General features: G+C 57.2%; 2 protein-coding genes across 3 annotated transcripts; one reads left to right on the plus strand and one right to left on the minus strand.

Annotated features, from left to right (window-relative positions):
• Nucleotides 1–95: 95 nt before the first annotated feature.
• On the plus strand, nucleotides 96–2,553 carry TTC9B (tetratricopeptide repeat domain 9B). Its single transcript, XM_072777716.1, has 3 exons — nucleotides 96–624; nucleotides 1,209–1,391; nucleotides 2,341–2,553. The coding sequence occupies exons 1-3, from the start codon at nucleotides 210–212 to the stop codon at nucleotides 2,448–2,450; spliced, it is 708 nt and encodes a 235-aa protein (XP_072633817.1). The 5' UTR covers nucleotides 96–209; the 3' UTR covers nucleotides 2,451–2,553.
• MAP3K10 (mitogen-activated protein kinase kinase kinase 10) lies at nucleotides 1,833–19,084 on the minus strand. Of its 2 annotated transcripts, none has more exons than XM_072777628.1 (10): nucleotides 17,838–19,084; nucleotides 13,972–14,152; nucleotides 10,683–10,831; nucleotides 10,073–10,248; nucleotides 9,040–9,286; nucleotides 7,299–7,415; nucleotides 5,313–5,484; nucleotides 5,107–5,219; nucleotides 4,097–4,744; nucleotides 1,833–2,244 (listed from the first exon to the last, which is right to left on the minus strand). In XM_072777628.1, exons 1-10 carry the CDS (start codon nucleotides 18,517–18,519, stop codon nucleotides 1,973–1,975), a joined length of 2,757 nt encoding a protein of 918 aa, XP_072633729.1. In that variant the 5' UTR covers nucleotides 18,520–19,084; the 3' UTR covers nucleotides 1,833–1,972. The 2 variants fall into 2 exon arrangements, with proteins under 2 accessions (XP_072633729.1, XP_072633725.1); XM_072777624.1 differs by lacking the exon at nucleotides 1,833–2,244 and adding an exon at nucleotides 2,735–3,339 and having other exon boundaries at nucleotides 17,838–19,082.
• Between the last annotated feature and the right edge of the window lie 28 nt (nucleotides 19,085–19,112).

A 19,112-nucleotide genomic window follows, 5' to 3' on the forward strand; every position in this document is an offset into this window, starting at 1 on the left:
GGGGAGTGGGAAGGAGGGCGAGCCCGGGTGGAGAGCTAGGGCCGGGGCCCATTTGGAGGATAGAACGGGAAAGTCCGGAGGGGTTTCTCTACACCCATAGGGGGCAGGCGGAGTCGGCTGCCGGAGGTGCGGGGGCGGAGAAAGGGTGGGGACCGGCCCCGCGGGGGGCGATGCGGTAGCTGCAGCGGCGGCCGCAGGAGTTTCCCACAATGCAGCGCGGCGCGCTGTCCCCGGTGCTGATGCTCAGCGCTGCCCCGGAGCCTCCGCCGCGCCCGCCTCCCGCCCTCTCCCCGCCGGGCCCGGGCCCCCGCCATGGCTCGGCCCGGCCCAGCCCTGCCCCAGAGCCGTCGGGGGGCCTGGGCGCGGCGCTCGACAGCAGCCTGCGGGCCGCCGTGGCGTTCAAGGCGGAGGGCCAGCGCTGCTACCGAGAGAAGAAGTTCCGGGAAGCCATCGGCAAGTATCATCGGGCACTGCTGCAGCTGAAGGCGGCTCAGGGGGCCCGCCCTGGAGGCCTGCCCGCCCCCGCCCCCGGGCCCGCCGGCAGCCCCGGGCCGGCCCGCCTCAGCGAGGAGCAGCGGCGCCTGGTGGAGAACACGGAGGTGGAATGTTATGACTCTCTCACCGGTATGGGGCCGTCGGGGGGCGCAGAGGGTGCATACGCGGAGGGGTGGGGGGTGATGGGCAATCATGAAGCCTTGGGCGGGGGGCTGGAGGCTTGAAGGGAGCAGACCTGGGGTCTGTGAAGGGAGACCCCAGAGCTAATCAAGGGTTGGGGGTGTAGAGGCACACAGGGCTGGGAGGGCTGGGATGCAAGAAATGGGCTTTGGGCTGTCACCTGGCAATCTCCAGGTGAGAAAAATCTTACCCTGGATTAGCGATTCAGCGCCCCATCCCTCACCTGAGATTGCCTTTAGTACTCTCCCCGGCAGAAACTTCCCAGCTAACCTCCCGGGAGCGCTTGTCTGTGTTTTCGCGCCCTCTAGCGGCGGCGCAGATGGCTCCTATCCTGATCCGTCAGAAGATTGGCGGCCCTGGGCAGTGCCCCAGCCCCGCTCAGCCCCGCTCAGCCCCGCTCAGCCCCGCTCAGCCCCGCTCAGCCACGGGCAAGGGTTGGGGGTACCTGCAGCGCTAAGGCCCGGCTCCCAGCAGTCAGGTGAGGTCTGGGGGTGGCGCCAGGCTCTGCGAGCACCGGTCCGGTGTCCCCGCAGCCTGCCTGCTGCAGTCGGAGCTGGTGAACTACGAGCGGGTGCGCGAGTATTGCCTCAAGGTCCTGGAGAAGCAGCAGGGCAACTTCAAGGCCACCTACCGCGCCGGCATTGCCTTCTACCACCTGGGCGACTATGCTCGCGCGCTGCGCTACCTGCAGGAGGCCCGCAGCCGGGAGCCCACAGGTGAGGGCCAGAGGAAGCAGGGTAAGGGGCTAGAGCAGAGGAAACCAGGAAACAAGGGAGGATCAGGGCAGAGCTGCCTCAACGGAGTGCAGTGCCTCCTCCCCAGCACCTACCTCTCCAACCACCTGCTCCTCACACGCCCACTCAGGCACTCACCCGCCATTCATTCACCCATCCCCTCACCCAAGTTCCTCTGACATTCACCCAACCACCTGCCCTCTATTTAGTCATTGACTCAACGATGCCTCCCACTCACCCCCCCCATCTCCACCCCTCCCCCATTCTCATTCATCCACTCACTAACCCATTCACCCACCCACGGCTTATTGAGCACTTCCTGGGAGGCTGACCCCAGGGTGGACAATGCTGAGAAACTTGCAGGGGCAGGGGTGGGGGGAGGCCTGTTGCTTGCCCTCTAGGACATCATAGTCTGGGTGTGTGTGTGGGGGTGCAGACACAATAGTCTTGTATTGAGAACCAATGACAAGGGAGTACAACAGGTACAGGACACAGGGCTTCGGGAGCAGAGACCACATTAGTTTTCCTGGTGAGAGGTTGAGAGGGCAGACTCCTTGCAGGTGTTACTGGAAGGTGGGCAGGAGGATGACAGAAGTCTCTGAGCAGAGGCACTCCTGGCAGAGGGCACAGCGAAAGCAAAAGTATGGAGGTGTGAAATGCCCCCATTCTGCTTGTGGTGGCTGGGACTTTGGGAAGAGCAGCTGCGCGGGGGAGCCGCTGAAGGCTGGGTACATCGAGGTGTGAGCTGAAGTGGTGCAGATGTCGCCCGCTGCCCCAGGACTCCTGGTCTGGGGGTCGGGCAGGTGGGGAAAGTCCAGGGGGTCTCGAGGAGGGCCTGGTAAGAGAGGATCAGATGAGGTCAATGGGGTGGGCCAGAGGGTGGCATTTAAATAAATAAATTTAGATAATGCCATGCCCCCCTTCCCCACAGACACCAATGTCCTCCGCTACATCCAGCTGACTCAGCTGAAGATGCACCGTTGCAGCCTCCAGCAGGAAGACAGTCGGGCCGGGGCCGGGACTCGAGATGTCGTTGGCTAAGGCCAACCTAGGGGGACTTTCCCTCCCCCTACTCCCACCTCAGCGTGTAACTTCCCCTGACTTATGTGTTTGCTGGTAAAGCCCTTGTCACTGGTGACCATAACCTCTTTGTGTGATGTTCTTGTGGGGACTACGGAGGGAACGTGTGCCTGGGCTTCACCCTCTGGATCTCAGAAACCCAGAGGTTCAGGGAGGTGGTGGAGGATGGGGGGGGCGGTCAGTGCCTTACTGGGGATGGCCCAGGATCAGGGCCCTGGGCTGGGGAAAGACACAGCCAAGAGCGGTAGGGGGCAGGGGTTACCTTTAATGCTGCATTTTGTGCCAAATCCCTATGATGCCCTGTCCCTGAGTATCCCTGCCCACCCTCCCCCCATACTGCAGGATGGGCACAGGGCCCCACCCTCTGGGGTACAAAGGAATAAATTAAGTGACCCCCTCCCCCCTTCCCCAATAAATAGTGAGTATCCTGCCCAGGGCCTCCCCCGCCTTGTGGCATGGCAGGCTGGGGCGGGGCCTGGGGCGCTACATTCATGGCTGCCCAGGCGGGCGGTGGAGGGCAGGCTTCAGCGGGAGCCATGGGTCCCGCACAGGGGCACTGTGCTGTCCTGGCTCTGCCCCTCCATGTCCATGTCAAGCAGCGTGGGCTGCATGCCGGGGGGTCCAGGGCTCTCTGGGGTGTCCGGCCTGCTGGGAGGCGAGATGCTCAGTGTCCGGCCAAAGGAGACCAGTTTCCAGGGGTCCAGGCGGGGGCGGCTGGCAGCCGGCCGGGGTCTTGGGGCGAAAGTCAGGGTGGTTGGGCGGCCAGGGAACTCGGGGGGCCGACGGTGGGTCGGGAACAAGGTCTGGGGGTCGGGCAGGCGGGGAAAGTCCAGGGGGTCTCGAGGAGGGCCTGGTAAGAGAGGATCAGATGAGGTCAATGGGGTGGGCCAGAGGGTGGCATTTAAAAGCTAGGACCTTTACATGAGAATTGGAATTTCTGACTTTTTGTGAAATATCTGCTCATCTTGTTGGGCCCACTTTTCAGCAGGGGCAGGACCTCTACCCAGGTCCCCCACCACTCCTAATCACTCACTCATCCTGGAGCGACTCCAAGCATACTCCTTATCAGCCTGTCCCCTTATCGCCCCTCTAGATAAAGCCCTCATCCCTCACAACCCTCTGAGGGACTGGGTGCATGCACACAGGCCTAAGGAGACCCCCGAGGCACAGCACTACCTCTGAATGGCAGGACGGCAGCTCACTCCACAGGCCAGAGTTAAACAAAACAATAATTGTAAGAAAAAGTAGCACAGTGCCTGGTAATAGGTAGTGAACACCTGTCCTACTGGTCTTTGTCTCTGGTAACAAATGCACAGGGAACAGCGTCTAGCACGTGAGTGTTCCCTATAGTTGTTACCGTTGCCGCCAATGTCACCCTCCTGGGCCCCGGAGGCACTGCGGTTTGCCACCTCTGCTGTATCCAGGGCTCAGTCACCTGGGGACCCACAATGCCCCGGGGAGTGAGGACTGCAGGGCCGGGGACCCTTCCTCCCCCGCTAAGCAGGAGGCCGCCCTGGAACTTAGGGGGTGGCCGCTGGGCTGGGGCCTGGTGGGGGCAGGGGGGGAGGGGGGGTTTCTGCACCCTGGGTGCGGGGCGCCTCACTCACCAGGGCGGGGAGCCGCGGGCTCGGGCGCCCCCCGCTGCCCCAGCGCCCCGTCCGACGGCGTCCGCCGGTGCCCGCGGCTCACTGCTCGCGCGGCCGTGACGTGGGTGGGTGTGAGCGACTGGCGGGGGTCTTTCTTGAAGGTCTCCAGCTCCAGGTCCACCAGGGGGTTGGTGCCGGGCGGGGAGGGCGGCGGGGAGGGCGCGGCCGGCGCGGCCTCGTCGCTGTCGGAGCGCAGCAGCGAACGCGTGGAGTTGCAGTCGGACACGGACGACAGCGACACGAGGGTGGCCGAGGGCGCCAGGCCCGGGCCGGGGGCCGCGTCGTCGCGGCGGCCGGGCGAGCGGCCGGGCGGGCTGAGGCCCCGCGGGAAGCGGCCGGCGCGGGGGAAGAGGCCGTCCAGCCAGCGCCGCTGCTCCTCGCCGTCGGCCGCCCGCGCCTCGGCCACGTCGGCGCCCAGGCCCACGGCGCCCAGCAGCGTGGCGCAGCCCAGCAGAGCCAGCTCGCAGCGCCGCCGGCCGCCGTGGCCCAGCCGGGACAGGGGCGTGGGCGCCCCCGGGGAGGGCTCGGGCGGCAGCGGCACGGTGAGGTAGGACGGGGTGGTGTAGGGGGAGGGCGGCACGCTGCCTCCGTCAGCCTCCGCGAACTCCTCTGCAACCGGGAGAGGGCCGTCACTCGCCTCCCTCGCCCCCCACCCCCATGCTCCCCTGTCCCCGGGACTTGGTGGCCAGAGGCTGCCTCGAAAGACCCTACAGGCAGTGAGGCCGCCAAGCCCCACCAAACATGGTTCTCCAATCTTTCTCCCGCAAAGCTCTTGCCCACCCCCTCTCCGGGGGTGGGGGATGACCCAACACCCAGGGGCTGCCCCCCTTTCCGGGAATGTTGCCGACGCACTGGTCTAGTGAAATTGGCTTCCTCCTCCCAACCGGGGAGGGTGGTACCTCTTGGTCTTGGGTTCGGTTTCCCCCCGATGCCCCACCCTCTCCATTTTAAAGGCACCCTCACCCTCTTACCCATCTCGTTGAGGCTGGCGAAGCCTGGGGCTATCGGTGTGTGTTTGGGGGATTTGCCCAGGTTGGGGGCGCTTGATGACCACTGTTTGCTTCCTTCCCCCAGGGCCTTCAGCCTGCAGGGGGCACCAGAGATGAGGGGTAGGCCTTCTGGCTGCCAGGGCCTGGGGTCAGGTGCAGGGCCAGGGGTGGGCTCCCAGGGCCAGTACCTCTCCTCCCCTCCAGCCCGCTCCTTTTGCAGGGTGGAGCTGGGTCCCCATGTGCGGCCCTTCTTCTTGCCTCCAACCAGTTCTTCCTTCTTTGGGGGCCCGCTGCGGCCCCATGTCCCACTGCCGCCACTGCTGCTGCCACTGCTGCTGCCACCACCATCCACAGGAGTCACTGGGCCAAGAGAAGCCACTTGGTTACTGGCTCTTGGGCAGTCTGTCCCTGCCGGGCTCTCTACCTCACTCTTAGATCCACCCTCCACCAGCTAGTCCAAGGGACCCTGGACTCTACTTCCAACATGACCCTTCCCTGCAGTAAGTCCTCCCATAGCTCCCCACTGCTGTCAGGACAAAGTCCCAGCTCCTCAGCCTGGCATTCGAGGCTCTTCATGTGCTTCCCTGCCTGCCCTCAGCCTCAGTTCCCGTCACTCCTCACCCAAGCCCTTCAACTGTCTATTCAGTCCCATGTGTCTGCTGAGTACCTGCTCTCTGCAAGCCCTGTGGGACATGCTGAGGAGACAGCAGTGGGTAAAGCCAATAGAACCCCCTGCCCTCAGGAGTTTACATTTTAGGTGTGAAGACAGATGACCCGCAAGAATCCTATGAGATGAATAATTTGTGTAGGGATTAGAAGGTGAAAGGTGCTATAGGGAAGATAGAGCAGGAAAGGAGGTTGAGAGTTTGGGAAGGCCTCACGTTTGACAATAATGTGAAGGAGGGGAGGTGGGAAGTCAAGTGGATCCAAGAGAGAAGAGCATTTCAGGCAGAGGGAATAGCATATGCCAAGGCCCTGTGGTGGGCCATGCCTGAACTGTTCAGAGCAGCCAGGGGGCCAGTAGGGCTGGTGTGGAGGCAGGGAGGAAAGGAGGAGAGCAAGGAGATGGAGTCCGGGTGGGCAGGCACAGGGCACTGAGTGCCTTGGTTGGGAGCCCATGTCTATCAGTTCCTATGAGAGTATCTTCACTCCTCCATGCCTTTGCATAGGCTGTTCCCTTCGCCCGCCTGGTACTCTGTTCCCTTCAGTCCCTTTTCTGGCCTGCTTGGCTGCTTGCGCTTCAAGCCTCAAGCTTTGGCAGTTTGTTCCCTGGAGAGTCTGCTGCTCTATCTTCCAGGCTTTGAATGTAGCCTGACACTAGTATGGCCTACCACTGTATGGAGACTGTCTGGGGGTCCCCAGGAGAATGACTTCTGGGGCTGGTACAAACAGGTGCCCTAACAGAGACATGAGGGGGTGGGGCATGGGGTGAAGCCAGGGGTGAGGGGGGCAGAGGAGCTTAGGGACTCGGTCTTGGATCCCGCTCGTCCACAGACCACGCTGGCTACACCTCTGCACGTAGCCCCAAAAGTAGCCATCTCCCGACTACGGCCCCACTCGGGTCCAGCCTCCATTGTCACCCCCACCTTCAGCCATCATTCCTGCCTCCTACAATCCATACTCCTCCCAGCAGCCAGAAGGACAAGGCAAGTCTGACCACATTCCTGCCTGGCTCACAGCCTTCTGGGGCTCATAGCCCCTTTCACATTTAGAGTCAAATCCAATTCCTTATCCTGGCTCTCAAGGCCCAGCAAGATCTGGCCCTCATGGAACCCTTGCTCCACACCTTGCTCCCTCCCATTCATTCCATTCAAGTTGGCCGCCAGGCCGGACACACGGGCCTTGGCCCTTGCTGTTCTCTCTGGCAGGGCCATACTTCCCTCAGGTGTTGGCCCTCCTCACCCCTCTTCACCACGCTGGCCCCTGCTCAAACCCCAGCTCCCCACACAGGCCTTCCTGATGTAAAAGCAATTTTGCTCTTTTATTCCCTTCCCTGTTTTCCTTTATAGTGCTTATCACTATAGGAAATTGTCCTGCTTACTGACTTGTTTGCATGTTTATTGCGTTTCCCCTGTGAATCAGGGAGGGGACCCTGCTGTTCTGGCTCAGTGCACGGCATGTGCCCAGGGAAGGTGGTTGACAACTGACCGCTCAGGGCCTGGGGAGGTACTCACGGCGAATGGCCCTCAGCCGGGGGATGATGCTGGGGCTCGCGGGGGGGCTGGCCCCGTCGGATCCTTTCCGCTTGTCCAGGGTTGGAGAGGCCTGGACTGTGATCTTATGCTCGAAGCCTGTGAAAAGGAAGAAACTTCCCTGAGCAAATAAATGTCTCTGAGGGTAACCAAAGAGAAGTTCCTGTTGTAGGAGGCTAGAAGGAATGCTAGGATGGGCCTCGCCATGGTTCTGCATTCCTTAACACAGCGGTTCTCAAACTCTTCACCTGGAGACCTCTGGGGCAGAGGCGGGAGCAGGGGAAGTGCTCACTCTTTGGCCTTCTGAATTGGCCACTCCAGAGTGAAGCACAGCCATCTAACTGTGACGAGCCCTCCAGAGACCTTTGGCATATGCCCAGGTTGAGAGGAAAGATCCTAATTGGGTCCCTAGATAACTAAGGATTGACTACAGATCTAGACCTAAGTGTCCAACGTGGTGACCATTAGCCACCTGTGGCCACTGAGCACTTGCCATGCGGCACTATAGCTGAGGCACTGGGGAGTTTAAACATTATCTGTGTGGTTGCAATGAATCAAAATTTAAACGTAAAAACAGATACTCAGTTTGGTTATTGAAAACATTTACATTTAGAACGACTTGGGTATGTGAATCTTTCTCTTTTTTGGTGAATCTAACTTTCTCAACAGTACATCTCATGAAATCCAAAAGCAGGTCAAGTATTTTTGACAAAAACTTAGTGGTTGGACTGTGATGTGCTGTAACTGTACCATGTACACTGGGTTTCAAAGATTGAGTGTGAAAAAAGTGAAAATCCCTCACTAACCATTTTTTCTTGTTTTGATTATGTGTGACACCATAACATTTTGGATATACTGGGCTAAATAAAATATGCTGTTAAAATCAATTTCACCTGTTTCTTTCTCATTTTTAAGGTGGCTACGAGGAGATTTAAAAATTAGCCGTGTGGCTTGCATTAGATTTCTGCTGGCCAGTGCTGTTCTGGGCGTTGTGCTATGGCTTGTAATGTCACACAGAGAGAGTCCGAGCAGACATTATGTGCCTTATGGCAGGTGAGCACTGTAACAGCGCCTAGGAAGCCGGCTATGGGAAAACCAGAGACCAAACCTGAACCTGAATCTGACATCTACCTAGCCCTGACATCTACCTAGCGGGTTGACCCACGTGAAGCTTGTTTCTGTAGGTCAGAAAGGGCTGAACATTAGCAATTTCACATGGCTTAACTTTCCAATTTATAGGAAATTCAGAGGGATGGAGGGGCGATGCCAGGGGGATGTGAGCAGCAACATCCACTCCTGTTGCGGGAGATGCCGCAGAATAAATGATGTAATTCCTCAACAAATTATTGGCAAGGAGGGAAAGCAGCAGGCTAAAAGATAAGAAAATAGGTAAAAGAAGAAGCAATAAAGTAGAAAGGTGAATGCCCTGAAAGTCAAAAATAGAGGTTACTCTTGCCATTGTGGGCTGAGTGTGTGGCAGGGGGTTGTGTCTAGAGGGACTGTGAGGAGGGCATTTGGGGTGGCTGTAGGATCTCTATGCTTTCATGGGGGTGATTATACAAACTCATTAGGCTGTATTGCTTTCTGGTCCTTTTACACATGTGTGATATATGTAGCAAGAAAAAAAGTTTAAAAACTGAAAGAGGTAAAGCCTGTGTTAGGACTGCTCCCAGCAGCCTCTGGGGTGGGGGGCGGTGCGGTGCTCCAGGGATGTGGGCGGTACCGGAGGGGAGGCTGATGTGGCTGCCACCTTCCCGCAGCTTGAGCAGGCGGCTACGCTTGAAGTTGCCCTTGCGTTTGCGGACCCTGGGCTTCTCCTGGCTCATCTGGCACATGAGCAGGTGCAGCTCCCGCTCCACGATGTCCATCTCGCGCTCCGCCAGCTCCTGCTCCCGCCGCCGCAGCTGCTCCTCCTGGAAGCGCTGCTCCTGGGCGGCCCGCAACAGCTCCTCCTCCCGGCTCCGGAGCTCCTGGGGAGGAGATGGGCGGCTGGGTGCGAGGGCCAGAACCCCGGGGGGTGGATCCGGTGGAGGCACAGCACAAGCGCAGCCCGAGATGGGGCAAACTGGGGTCACAGTCTGACTCCCTCCTTACCAGCCAAGCTGGGTGCCAGGACAGGGGGCTGTTTTGTTTTAGCACAAAGGGGTGGCTTTATTTTTCCCCTCTGATTTTTAATTTTTTTTTGGCTCTCCAATTTAGAAAACGTCAAGCATCCACAAAAGCAGAGACAGAACAGTGCACCCAGTGCACTCATCATCGAACTTCAACTATTTACACATTGCAGATCTTTTTTCCTGCAACTTCTCTCCTCCCTCCCTACCACTTTTGCTGTTACATTTTAAAACCACTCCCAGCCTCAGGTTCACTGGTAAGAACCTCAGTGCAGGGTACCTTTTCTTTTGCATCCAGCAACATGCTGGCTTTTCTTAAAATGCAAAAAAGCCCCCGCCCCCACCCTGCAGGAACCCAAAGACTAAAGCTCAGGCGAAGGGACTCTGCCCCAGGGAAGGCGAAAGCACATCAAAAAGCAGGATCTCTAAAATCTCTTAAAAAGGGCCTGCCTTAGTCCCAGGGCGTGATCCTGGGGTTCCAGAATCGAGTCCCACATCAGACTCCCTGCATGGAGCCTGCTTCTCCCTCTGCCTGTGTCTCTGCCTCTCTCTCAATCTCTCTCTCCCTGTCTCTCATGAATAAATAAATAAAATATTAAAAAAAAAAAAAAAGCAAGCAGGATCTCGCTTCATGCTGGCCTTCACCTTCTCTTTGGTCCGGAGGTCATCGAACATGTGCTGAATCTCCAGCTTCCAGTCTTCCTGCAGCGAATGGAAGGACTCCAGGGGCATCTGGAACAGGGCTGACTGTTCGATGACTTCAAGCTGCTTCAAGATGCTGCCGAAATCTGGCCGCCCGTGGGGGTCTGGGTCCCAGCATTCTGGGGATGGGGGTGGGGGTGGGAGGACAGCAGTGGAAGTGGAGAAGTCAGGGGCCATGCTCTGTGAAAGGCAGGATTTCAGGGGACTGTGGACAAACAACTTCCATGGAGCTGAGGGGAAGGGATTCGAAACCAAATCCCTGGCAACATTTCACTCAGTGAAACTCTGGGAGACCAACCTGGGGAACTGCTCCCTCATTTGTGGCAGAATCAAGAATCAGGGAGGAATCCTGGGGTCAGTGAAGGCTAGCAGGTTGCCCCCAAGAGCTGTGGGCCAGAACAGAAGTTTGGGGGCCATGGAACCAGTTGTAGAGGGGTGGACTGTGGTCTGATGGTTGCCGACCCTCACTCCGGGACCCACTGGGATGGATGAGGTCTGGCCCGAGGGCCCCTGCCACCCGAGCAGAGCCTATCTCCACGGGGCCCTGGCTCACCCTCCAGTAGGCGGGCAAAGGGCTCGGGGCACGTAGAGGGGATGGGCAGCGTCAGCTTGTTCATAGCCACGCCGTATGCCACGGCCAAGGCGTCGATTTCACGGTAGGGGACCTCACCCGTCAGCAGCTCCCAGAGCAGCACCCCGAAGCTGCGGGTGGGGAAGAGGGAGGGGTGATGCTGCAGCCCACCCCAATCCTCACCTACACCCCAGCCCTGCCTCCGGTCCCATGGTGGGCCTCCCTCACCCCAACATCCTGCCCTGGCCAATGAACGTGATAGATAAGACATCTGCTGGCCTGATCTCACACAAATGTTGTGGGGCTGGTTTTCTCTCTCTGACGTCTTGCCTTTGCTCTCTTCTCTCACCCCTGCCTGAAAACCCTAGGTGTGTCCCCTGCTCCCGTGGGGCAAAGCCACTTTCCTTAGCCCTGACTTCCGATGACCCTGCCTCTAAGTGCTCTCGCCACCCCCTTACCAAGCCCGGCTTCAGCTTGGAGCCACACTGAACAAGTTAAACTAGCCCTGTTCTTCCTAACCTCTAGCTTTACACATGCTCTTCCCTCTGTCAAGAACATTCTTCCCTGTTCGTAACTGTCCTTTAAGTCAGAATTCAGGTGCCCTCTCTGCCAGGAAGCTTTCCTTGACTCCATAGCCTCCAAAGCTAAGTTAGAGGCCCCTCCTCTGTGTTCCCCGAATCCCCGAATCCTCGAATCCTCAGCACTTACCTCTAAAACCAAGTTAACACTATTTAACATTTATAAAGCACTTACTCCAGGCCAGCACTGTGCTAGGCGCTCTCAGTAATCCTCACAACAGCCCTGCAAGGCAGAAGGCATTGGTATGACCCCCGTTTTATCCGGTGAGCAGGTGCAGGCTCAGAGAGGTTAAGTTGTCTACCTGAAGGTCACACAGCTAGTTAGTGGACAGGCCTCAGTCCACACTTGGACTCAGGCCTGCTTGACACCCATGGCAGTGTCCTTCCTGGATACACAAAACCTGGGTGTGCACCACTCTGTTACAGTCACCTGCGGGTCCATCTTCTCCAGTGAACTGAACTCCTTCGGGAGCCTAACGACCATTTTGTGCAGTGCCCGGCATGCAGCAGGTCCCTGGGCGCCCCCACATCTGCACGTGCACCCATTTGACATATACTTAGAAACATCTGCTGTGTGCCGGGCATCGTTCTGGGCACTAGAACAAGATGGACACAACCCCTGCTCTCCTACAGCTGGTGGCCTCCCTTCTCAGGGCCAGCACTGGAGAATCTGAGCCGGGCAGCACATGCTGTCTGGAGTAATTTCCCATCTTCCTTTGCAGCTAAGGAAGCCCATATGGCGATCGTTTCGGCCAGTGGGATGGAGGAGGATGTGCAATCTGCAGCTAACTTCCAGAAAGTTAGCGCCTGCCTTCGGCCCAGGGTGTGATCCTTAGAGAGAAGGGGTGTCTTTTCCTTTTTTTTCCTTCCTAACTGGTTGTGATGTGAACATAAAAGCTGGAGCTCAAGGGGCGCCTAGGGGGCTCAGTCAGTTAAGCGCCTGCTTTCAGCTTGGTCATGATCCCTGGGTCCTGGAATTGAGCCTGGCATCAGGTTCCCTGCTCAGTGGAGAGCCTGCTTTTCTTTCTCCCTCTCCCTCTGCTGCTCCCCCCGCTTGTGTGCTCTTTCTCTGTCAAATAAATAAATAAAATATTTTTTTAAAAAGCTGGAGCTCAAGCAGCCATGTGGAATGATGAAGTGAACTAGGGAATGGAGGCCACACAAGGTGGAGGGAAATGATAGTGGCTTTCACTTGGACATGGCGTGAACCACTCCCCATCGCACCCCCCCCATCATGGAGACCTCTGGGGATGTTGAGATTGTCACAATGACTGGGGAGTGCTATGATGTTTGGTGGTTGGGGACCATGGTGCCCTGAGAAGTACAGGGCAGTACCACACATCTTGGCTGATGTCAAGGACACCACCGTCGAGGAATCCTGACATAGGAACCTGAATTCCTGTCACTGTGGCCATCACAGTAGTCCTCGGCTTTACATGAGAGCAGAAACTTTAGTTTGTTTTCATTTGGGGTTTTCTGCTCCTTGCCACTGAGCTATGGCTCTGTTAAATGTTTGGTGCCACAAATGAATGCCTGATGTACAGCCAGTCAGAACTTTCCCCCAAGGGCTGTGCTGCTCTAATGGAGACTTCCTGTCTGAGCTGTCTGCCCCAAAGCCATGACTGCTGCTTGGTCCATCTGGAGCTTCAGCTGGGGCCTGACCTGGGTTTGGCTCTCTCCCAGTAGGAGGTGGGGGTTGAAGTTTCTGCGGCCACCATCAAGCCTCACTAGTGATGGCAACGGCCTCCTCACTGGCTTCCCACCCCCACTCCTGTCCCCTACAATCCATTCTCCATCCTACAGCCGGGGGAGCCTTGCAACGCTCAACCAGATCATGCCAGTAGTAAGTGCGGCTAATGGGTTTCCACTGCACTTAGAATAAAGCGTGGGATCCGGTCCCTCATCCGGCTCTCTCTTCTGTCATTTCCTACCACCTTTCTCCTTGGCCTGCTCTGCTCCAGCCACATGGGCCTTGGAGTTGTATCTGGAACGGACCAAACTCATTCTCACATTGGTGCCTCCTTTGTGGGCACTATCCCCTCTGCGTGGGAAGTTCTCCCCGCAAACTTTGCACGGCGGGCTCCTTCCTGTCAGCCAAAACTTAGCTCAAGTATCACTTCCCAGAAAGGCCTTCCTTAAAGTCATCCTCCTGCCCTCAGGGGATTAGCTCACTATCTTTTGAAAATTGTTCTATGACTTTTTAACTTAAACCCAGCTATTTTCCCAGCTTTCCACTGTTTGCTGATTTACTATCCCTGTGGGCAGGAAACGTGTTTACTTTTATTTCCTGCTGTATCCCTAGCACCCAGTGCAGACGGACGGATGGACAGATGGCCGGATGGATGGATGGACAGATGGATGGATGGACAGATAGATGACCGAATGGCTGCCTCCAAACGCCTCAGTTTCCTGCTGACAAGTGGGGCGGTGTGCTGGGTGGTGTCTGAGGGCCCTGGTGCTGACACTCTATCTCTACATCTTTGGAATTTTCCATTCAGATCCAAGTCCTTCTCAGCTGCCACTTTAGCAAGCAGAGCAGACACCTGCTTTGGTGCTTTGATAGCCTGACCTTGCCAGTGAGCCCCTTTGCCAGGCCCGGATCCTAGCTTTAGTGGGAGGCCATCCCTTCTACTCTGACCCCCTCCTTCGCCCCTCCCCCACGTCCAGGACTCCCCAACTCCCCCCATCAGCACCTCCAGACGTCACTGCTTTTGGAGAAGAGGGAGAGACGGATAACCTCTGGAGCCATCCAGGCATAAGTCCCCGCAGCGCTCATTTTGGTGGTCTTGTGCCACTCACGGGCGAGGCCGAAGTCTGTGATCTTGAGCACCGTGTCTGCGAGGTTGTGGTTCTCGATGGCCTCCAGAATAAGGACTGTGGGGAGGAAGAAAGGTGGGTTACCTCAGACCTTCCACGCTGCAGACCCAAGTGTCCTGGCCCCTGGCTCAGCTGGAACCTACTTATTTTCTTCCCCACCTCTAGGTGTCCCCCTCTGCAGCAGCTCCTTTCCTTGTCTGATACACTAGGAATCCTTCCGTGTGGTCTAATCCCTGCCTTGCCCCTGACCACCCCCCTCCCCAGGAAGGGGGAGGGGCCTCCCCTCCGTTTGCTACCCTCATGACTCCAACCTGGGCTCTGGGGAACTCACTGAAAGGTTGGCAGCCAAAGCCTTGGTTCTCCTAGAGGCTTGATTTCCCAGCCACCCCAGCAGTGGGGACTACTGACCACGAGCACAAGGTATGAATATGGCTCTCCTTTGTCCTTGTCACCCCGTGGCAAACTGCATTTGGGGCCCCAGTTCTATTCCTTTCTGTATCATCACACTCTTTGCCACTTGACTTTGCACTTCTTTCCTCGAAAGAGACAGAGCGTATTTCCCCCTCCTTTACTTAGGGTTGGCCATATGACTTGCTTTGGTCAACAGACAACAGAATGAGGCAGAAGGGACAGAAGGCCAGCTCCAAGCCAAGGCCTTAAGAGGCCTCACATGTCTACCTGCTCTCTTGTGTTTCTGCCACCACCAGGAGACCATACTCGAGCTAGCCTGCTGGTCCAAGGTAGAGGGGAGATACTTGGGAGTAAAGCCTTTCTGGCTGGACCCAGCCTAAAACAGCTTACCCTCCAGTATGTGTGTGAGCCATAATCAATGACATCAAGTTTTAAGACACTGCATTTTAGGGGTGGCTTGTTCCACAGCATTACTGTGACAAATCTGACGGATATATCACCCAAGCATATTGTGCTCCCAACTTGCTGTCTGGGATTATTACTAACAACAGTTATAATCATGGCTGGTGTTTATCAGCAACCTGTTAAATGGCAAGCATCGTGCTCAGCCCTTCACATGAATTAACTAGAAAGCAGCCTATTTTATCAACGGACAAACTGAGGCTCAGAGAGAAGTCCCTTGGTCAAGATCCTGCAGCTAGAAAACTGTGGGGCAAAGACCTGATCTAGATCCATCATGAGAGCCCAATGTCTTAACTGCTGATATTCTATCAGCTTCTATCAGAGGCTCCAAGGTGTACAGTGTCCTGCCTTGGTTTGAATCCCAGCTCTGCCACTTACTTATTAACTGAATAGCCTCGTTAATGTATTCTTCTTATCACTAAGATTTCTCCTCTGTTAAATGGAGATGATAGTATTATTTACCTTAGAGGACTGTAGGAAGGATTTATGGCCAGAAGCAACAGTACGTCCTTACAAAATGTTAGCTATTATTATTGGTGTATAATGTTGCCATAACTGGCACTTACTTCGCCACCTGGATCTTTGACCATTCCTTCTGCTGCTTCTCCAGTCATAACAGTGAGGTGATGCTACTATCATCACAGCCCAGAGGCCTTCCCTGACTCTCTAGCATGTGACTCCATGCCTCCCTTCTTGGGTCCCCACCTCTCCTGTTTGTGGGGTACCCCAAATCCTCATCATGGCCCCTAGGGTCACCATGATCTGGGCCCTGCCTATGTTTCTGACCTCATCTCCTACTGCTGCCTCATTCCTCCTCTTACAACCCCTCTGGTCTCCTCGCTTTTTCTTCAACAAGGCCTGCTCATTCCTACCTCAGGACCTTCACCCTGTCCAAACCTTTGTAAGGCCGGGTCCTCTTTGTTCAAGTCTCTGCTCCAGTATTGCCTCCCCTGACCATCTGATTGAAAAAGCTCCTTCCACCTCATCTTTGATCTATTTTGTTCCCTTCAGAGCCCCCAATACTCTCTGGAAACTCTGTCATCTATCTACCTACCTATCTAAATATCAATCATCTACTTTCGTTTACTAGACTGTAATTTCCATATGGGGAGATCTTGCCTGGTTCACTTCTGTAATCCCAGAGCTTGAGACAAGGCCTTAGTTACTTAATTCTGCTTAAGAAATATTGGTTGAATGAGCCAGTGTATGAGTGACACCAGGTGAGGGGCTCCTTAGAGAAAGATGGAGGAAGCTGTGCTGCGGGGGCCCTGTGACCTGTCCCAGGCATAGGGTTGCCCCATTGACTGAACAGGAAGTTCTGGCCTAAAAAGCCCCAACCACCCTGTGTCCAGGTGGCACTGGCTGCAGGAAAACCTAGGGGCATGGTGTGTAACGCTTTTTACCCCACCTTCAGGCTGTGAATCAGCAGGGGTGAGAAAGGGCCAGGAAGGCACCTCAGCCCTCAAAGGAGCATGCTGCCTGTCCTGCCTCCATTTGCCCAGCATTTCAGAGCACGAGGGAAGGCAGGAACCATCTGTGCCTCTTGCTCAATTCCAGCCCTGGCAAAGCGCTTGGCACACCTTGAGCACATGGCAGATCTGTTAGTGTACAAATGCAAGGCCTGGAAGGTAAGGAAGGCTCACCTGTCTGCTCCAGGGGCTTGTAGTTGGTGGCGGTGGTGGGAGCAGAGCAACAAAACTGCAAAGATAGCGGGATGGATTCCAACAAATGTCAAGATGCAGAATTGACAGGAATCAGAAATAGATGAGAGGTGAGAGACCAAATGTGAGGGCAAAGGGGAAATCCTTAAATTTCAGGTGAGGGCAAGTGCTGGTCCCATTCACTGTTGATCTCTCTCCTTACCATATGACTTGCTCCAGGAAACACCAAATAATAAAAGAAAGAATGAATACATAAATGTAAAAATGAAAGGGAGTGAGGTGGGGAGAGCCAGGATTTTTCCCTTGTATATTATATAGTTAGGACCTGGGACAGAGTGTGGCACACAACAGGCGCTAGGGAAATACGTGGGGGAAAGAATGAAATCTTTAATTTGTGAGTACCGTAAGGGCAAATAAGTGCTCAATTAATATATGCTAACATCATGAGAAGCTCCTTGATCTAGATGTGGGTCCTGGGGGACCCTTTCCCTTCTACCTGGCCCCAGTTCCCAGTCAACCAGCCAACCAACTTTTGAGAGCCTGTGGTAAGCCAGGCAGCCTGGAAGATTTTTACGTAAAGCAAGTCCCTTTTGCTCCTCTCTCACCTCCACTTTGCCTCAGCTAGCAGGAGGAGAGGCCTGGGAGGACTCCAAGAAGTGGTTCTCAAGTGGGGGCGGCTTTACCCCCTCTACCCAGAGGACATTTGGCAATGTCTGGAGACAAGTTTCGGTTATAATTGGGGATGGAGGTGGGAGATGCTAATCGCATCTGGTCGGTAGAAGCCACACAGGACAGCCTCCTCCTACGATCATCCGGACCCAAATGTAAATAGTGCCAAGGCTGAGAAATCCTGCTCCAGGCTAGGTTCTTTCTGACTCTGCCTGGTGGACGCTGGCATCAGGGACTGATGAAGGCAGGCACTGCATCTGTGCTGTTCATGCTAGGAGTGCAGAGCCTGTCACAGTGTTATGGGTACATATTTATTGAGCTAGTATGACTCTGTAGTCTGGGGGATAGGTGGTCCCTCAACGTTTCTGAGCCTCCTTTTCCTCCCTTAATGGGCAAGGCTGCCTCACTTGGCCTGAAGGCATACTGCTGCCCCTTCTTGCCCTAGACAGAGTCTTCTGGTGTCCCCATTTCCCGCCACCTATGCCTGACCTCACAAGATTCTGTGGAAGCAAATTTTTTGGGGGGAGGACACCACTTACTGTTGATGGACTTGAGGTCCCGGTGGATGATGGGCACGGGGGCATCATTGTGTAGGTAGTTCATGCCCCGGGCCACCTGCACAGCCCAGTTGACCAGCACATGAGGGGGCACCCGGCGGCCTGCCAGCACCCTGCTCAGTGCGCCCCCCCTGGCATACTCCATCACCAGGCAGAGGTGTGGGGGGCTGAGGCAGGCGCCTCTGAGGGCAATGATGTTGGGGTGCTTCAGGGCTCCGAAGAGCCGGGCCTCCTGGCGCACCTGCTCTGCTGTCACTGCCGGGTCCCGCTCAGGGTCCAGCCGGGCGGCCTTGACAGCCACCTCCTCGCCGCGCCATAGGGCCCGGTAGACCTTGCCAAAGCCCCCTACACCGATGATCTCCTCTAGCTGCAGCTCGTGGAAGGGGATCTCCTGGGGCAGCTGGAGGCCCGCGGGCGCGGCGGGAGCGCCGGGGGCTACGTAGTTGCTGGGGAAGACGCCCACACGGCCGCTGGGTAGCTGCCCGGTCCACCAGCCCTCGTCGCCCGACACCGCACAGTCCTGGGAAAGCACCTGGACGCGGTCGCCCCTCCGCAGGGTCAGCTCCTCATCGCCCGCCGCCTCGTAGTCGAACACCGCGGTCCAGACGGGCCCCGTGGGGGTCGTGCCCCACTCCTTGGCCGTCCCCCCCTCCTCCTCCTCCATGGGGGAGGGGCCGGGGGCTGCGGGAGGCCGCTTCACACTGGCTGCCCGCGGGATACAGAGGGCGGGCCCCGGCGGCCAGGATGGGGGGCAGTCCCTGCAGGTTCTAGGGGGCTCCTGGTGGCCATGGCTCGGGGGGCCCTCCGCAGGAGCAACAAAAAGCCTCCTTAAGAGGGCAGGGTCGTCCCCTCTGATTCAGCTGCCCGGGGGGGGCGGGGTGCGGGTAGGGCGGCGGGTTCACCTGTCCCCCCCAAACGTCAGGGCGCTAAGAGGGCCGGGCCGCGCGGCTCCCGAATTCCTGCCGGGGCCCGCCGGTGGGGGACGAGGGTGAGGGAAGCAGGCAGCCCCCTTCCCCGCGCCTCTCACCCCGCGCAGCTCCACCGGCGGCCCCCGGCTCCGCATCCCGGGCCACGACAGCCGGGCGGGGTGGGGGTGGCAGGGCCCGGGGGGCGCCCGCCCCGGAACGGGGTGGCGCGCCCCTCGGCCTCCTCACGCGCGGGGCGGCCGGGCAGCCCCCATCCTCAGCACCGGCCTCCCGGTCGGCCCCAGCCCTGCCCCCGCCCGCGCCGCTTCCCGGGGCCGCCGGCGGTGCCTGA

The sequence above is a fragment of the Canis lupus genome, chromosome 1, assembly GCF_048164855.1.
Source record: "Canis lupus baileyi chromosome 1, mCanLup2.hap1, whole genome shotgun sequence".
Lineage (NCBI taxonomy): Eukaryota > Metazoa > Chordata > Mammalia > Carnivora > Canidae > Canis > Canis lupus.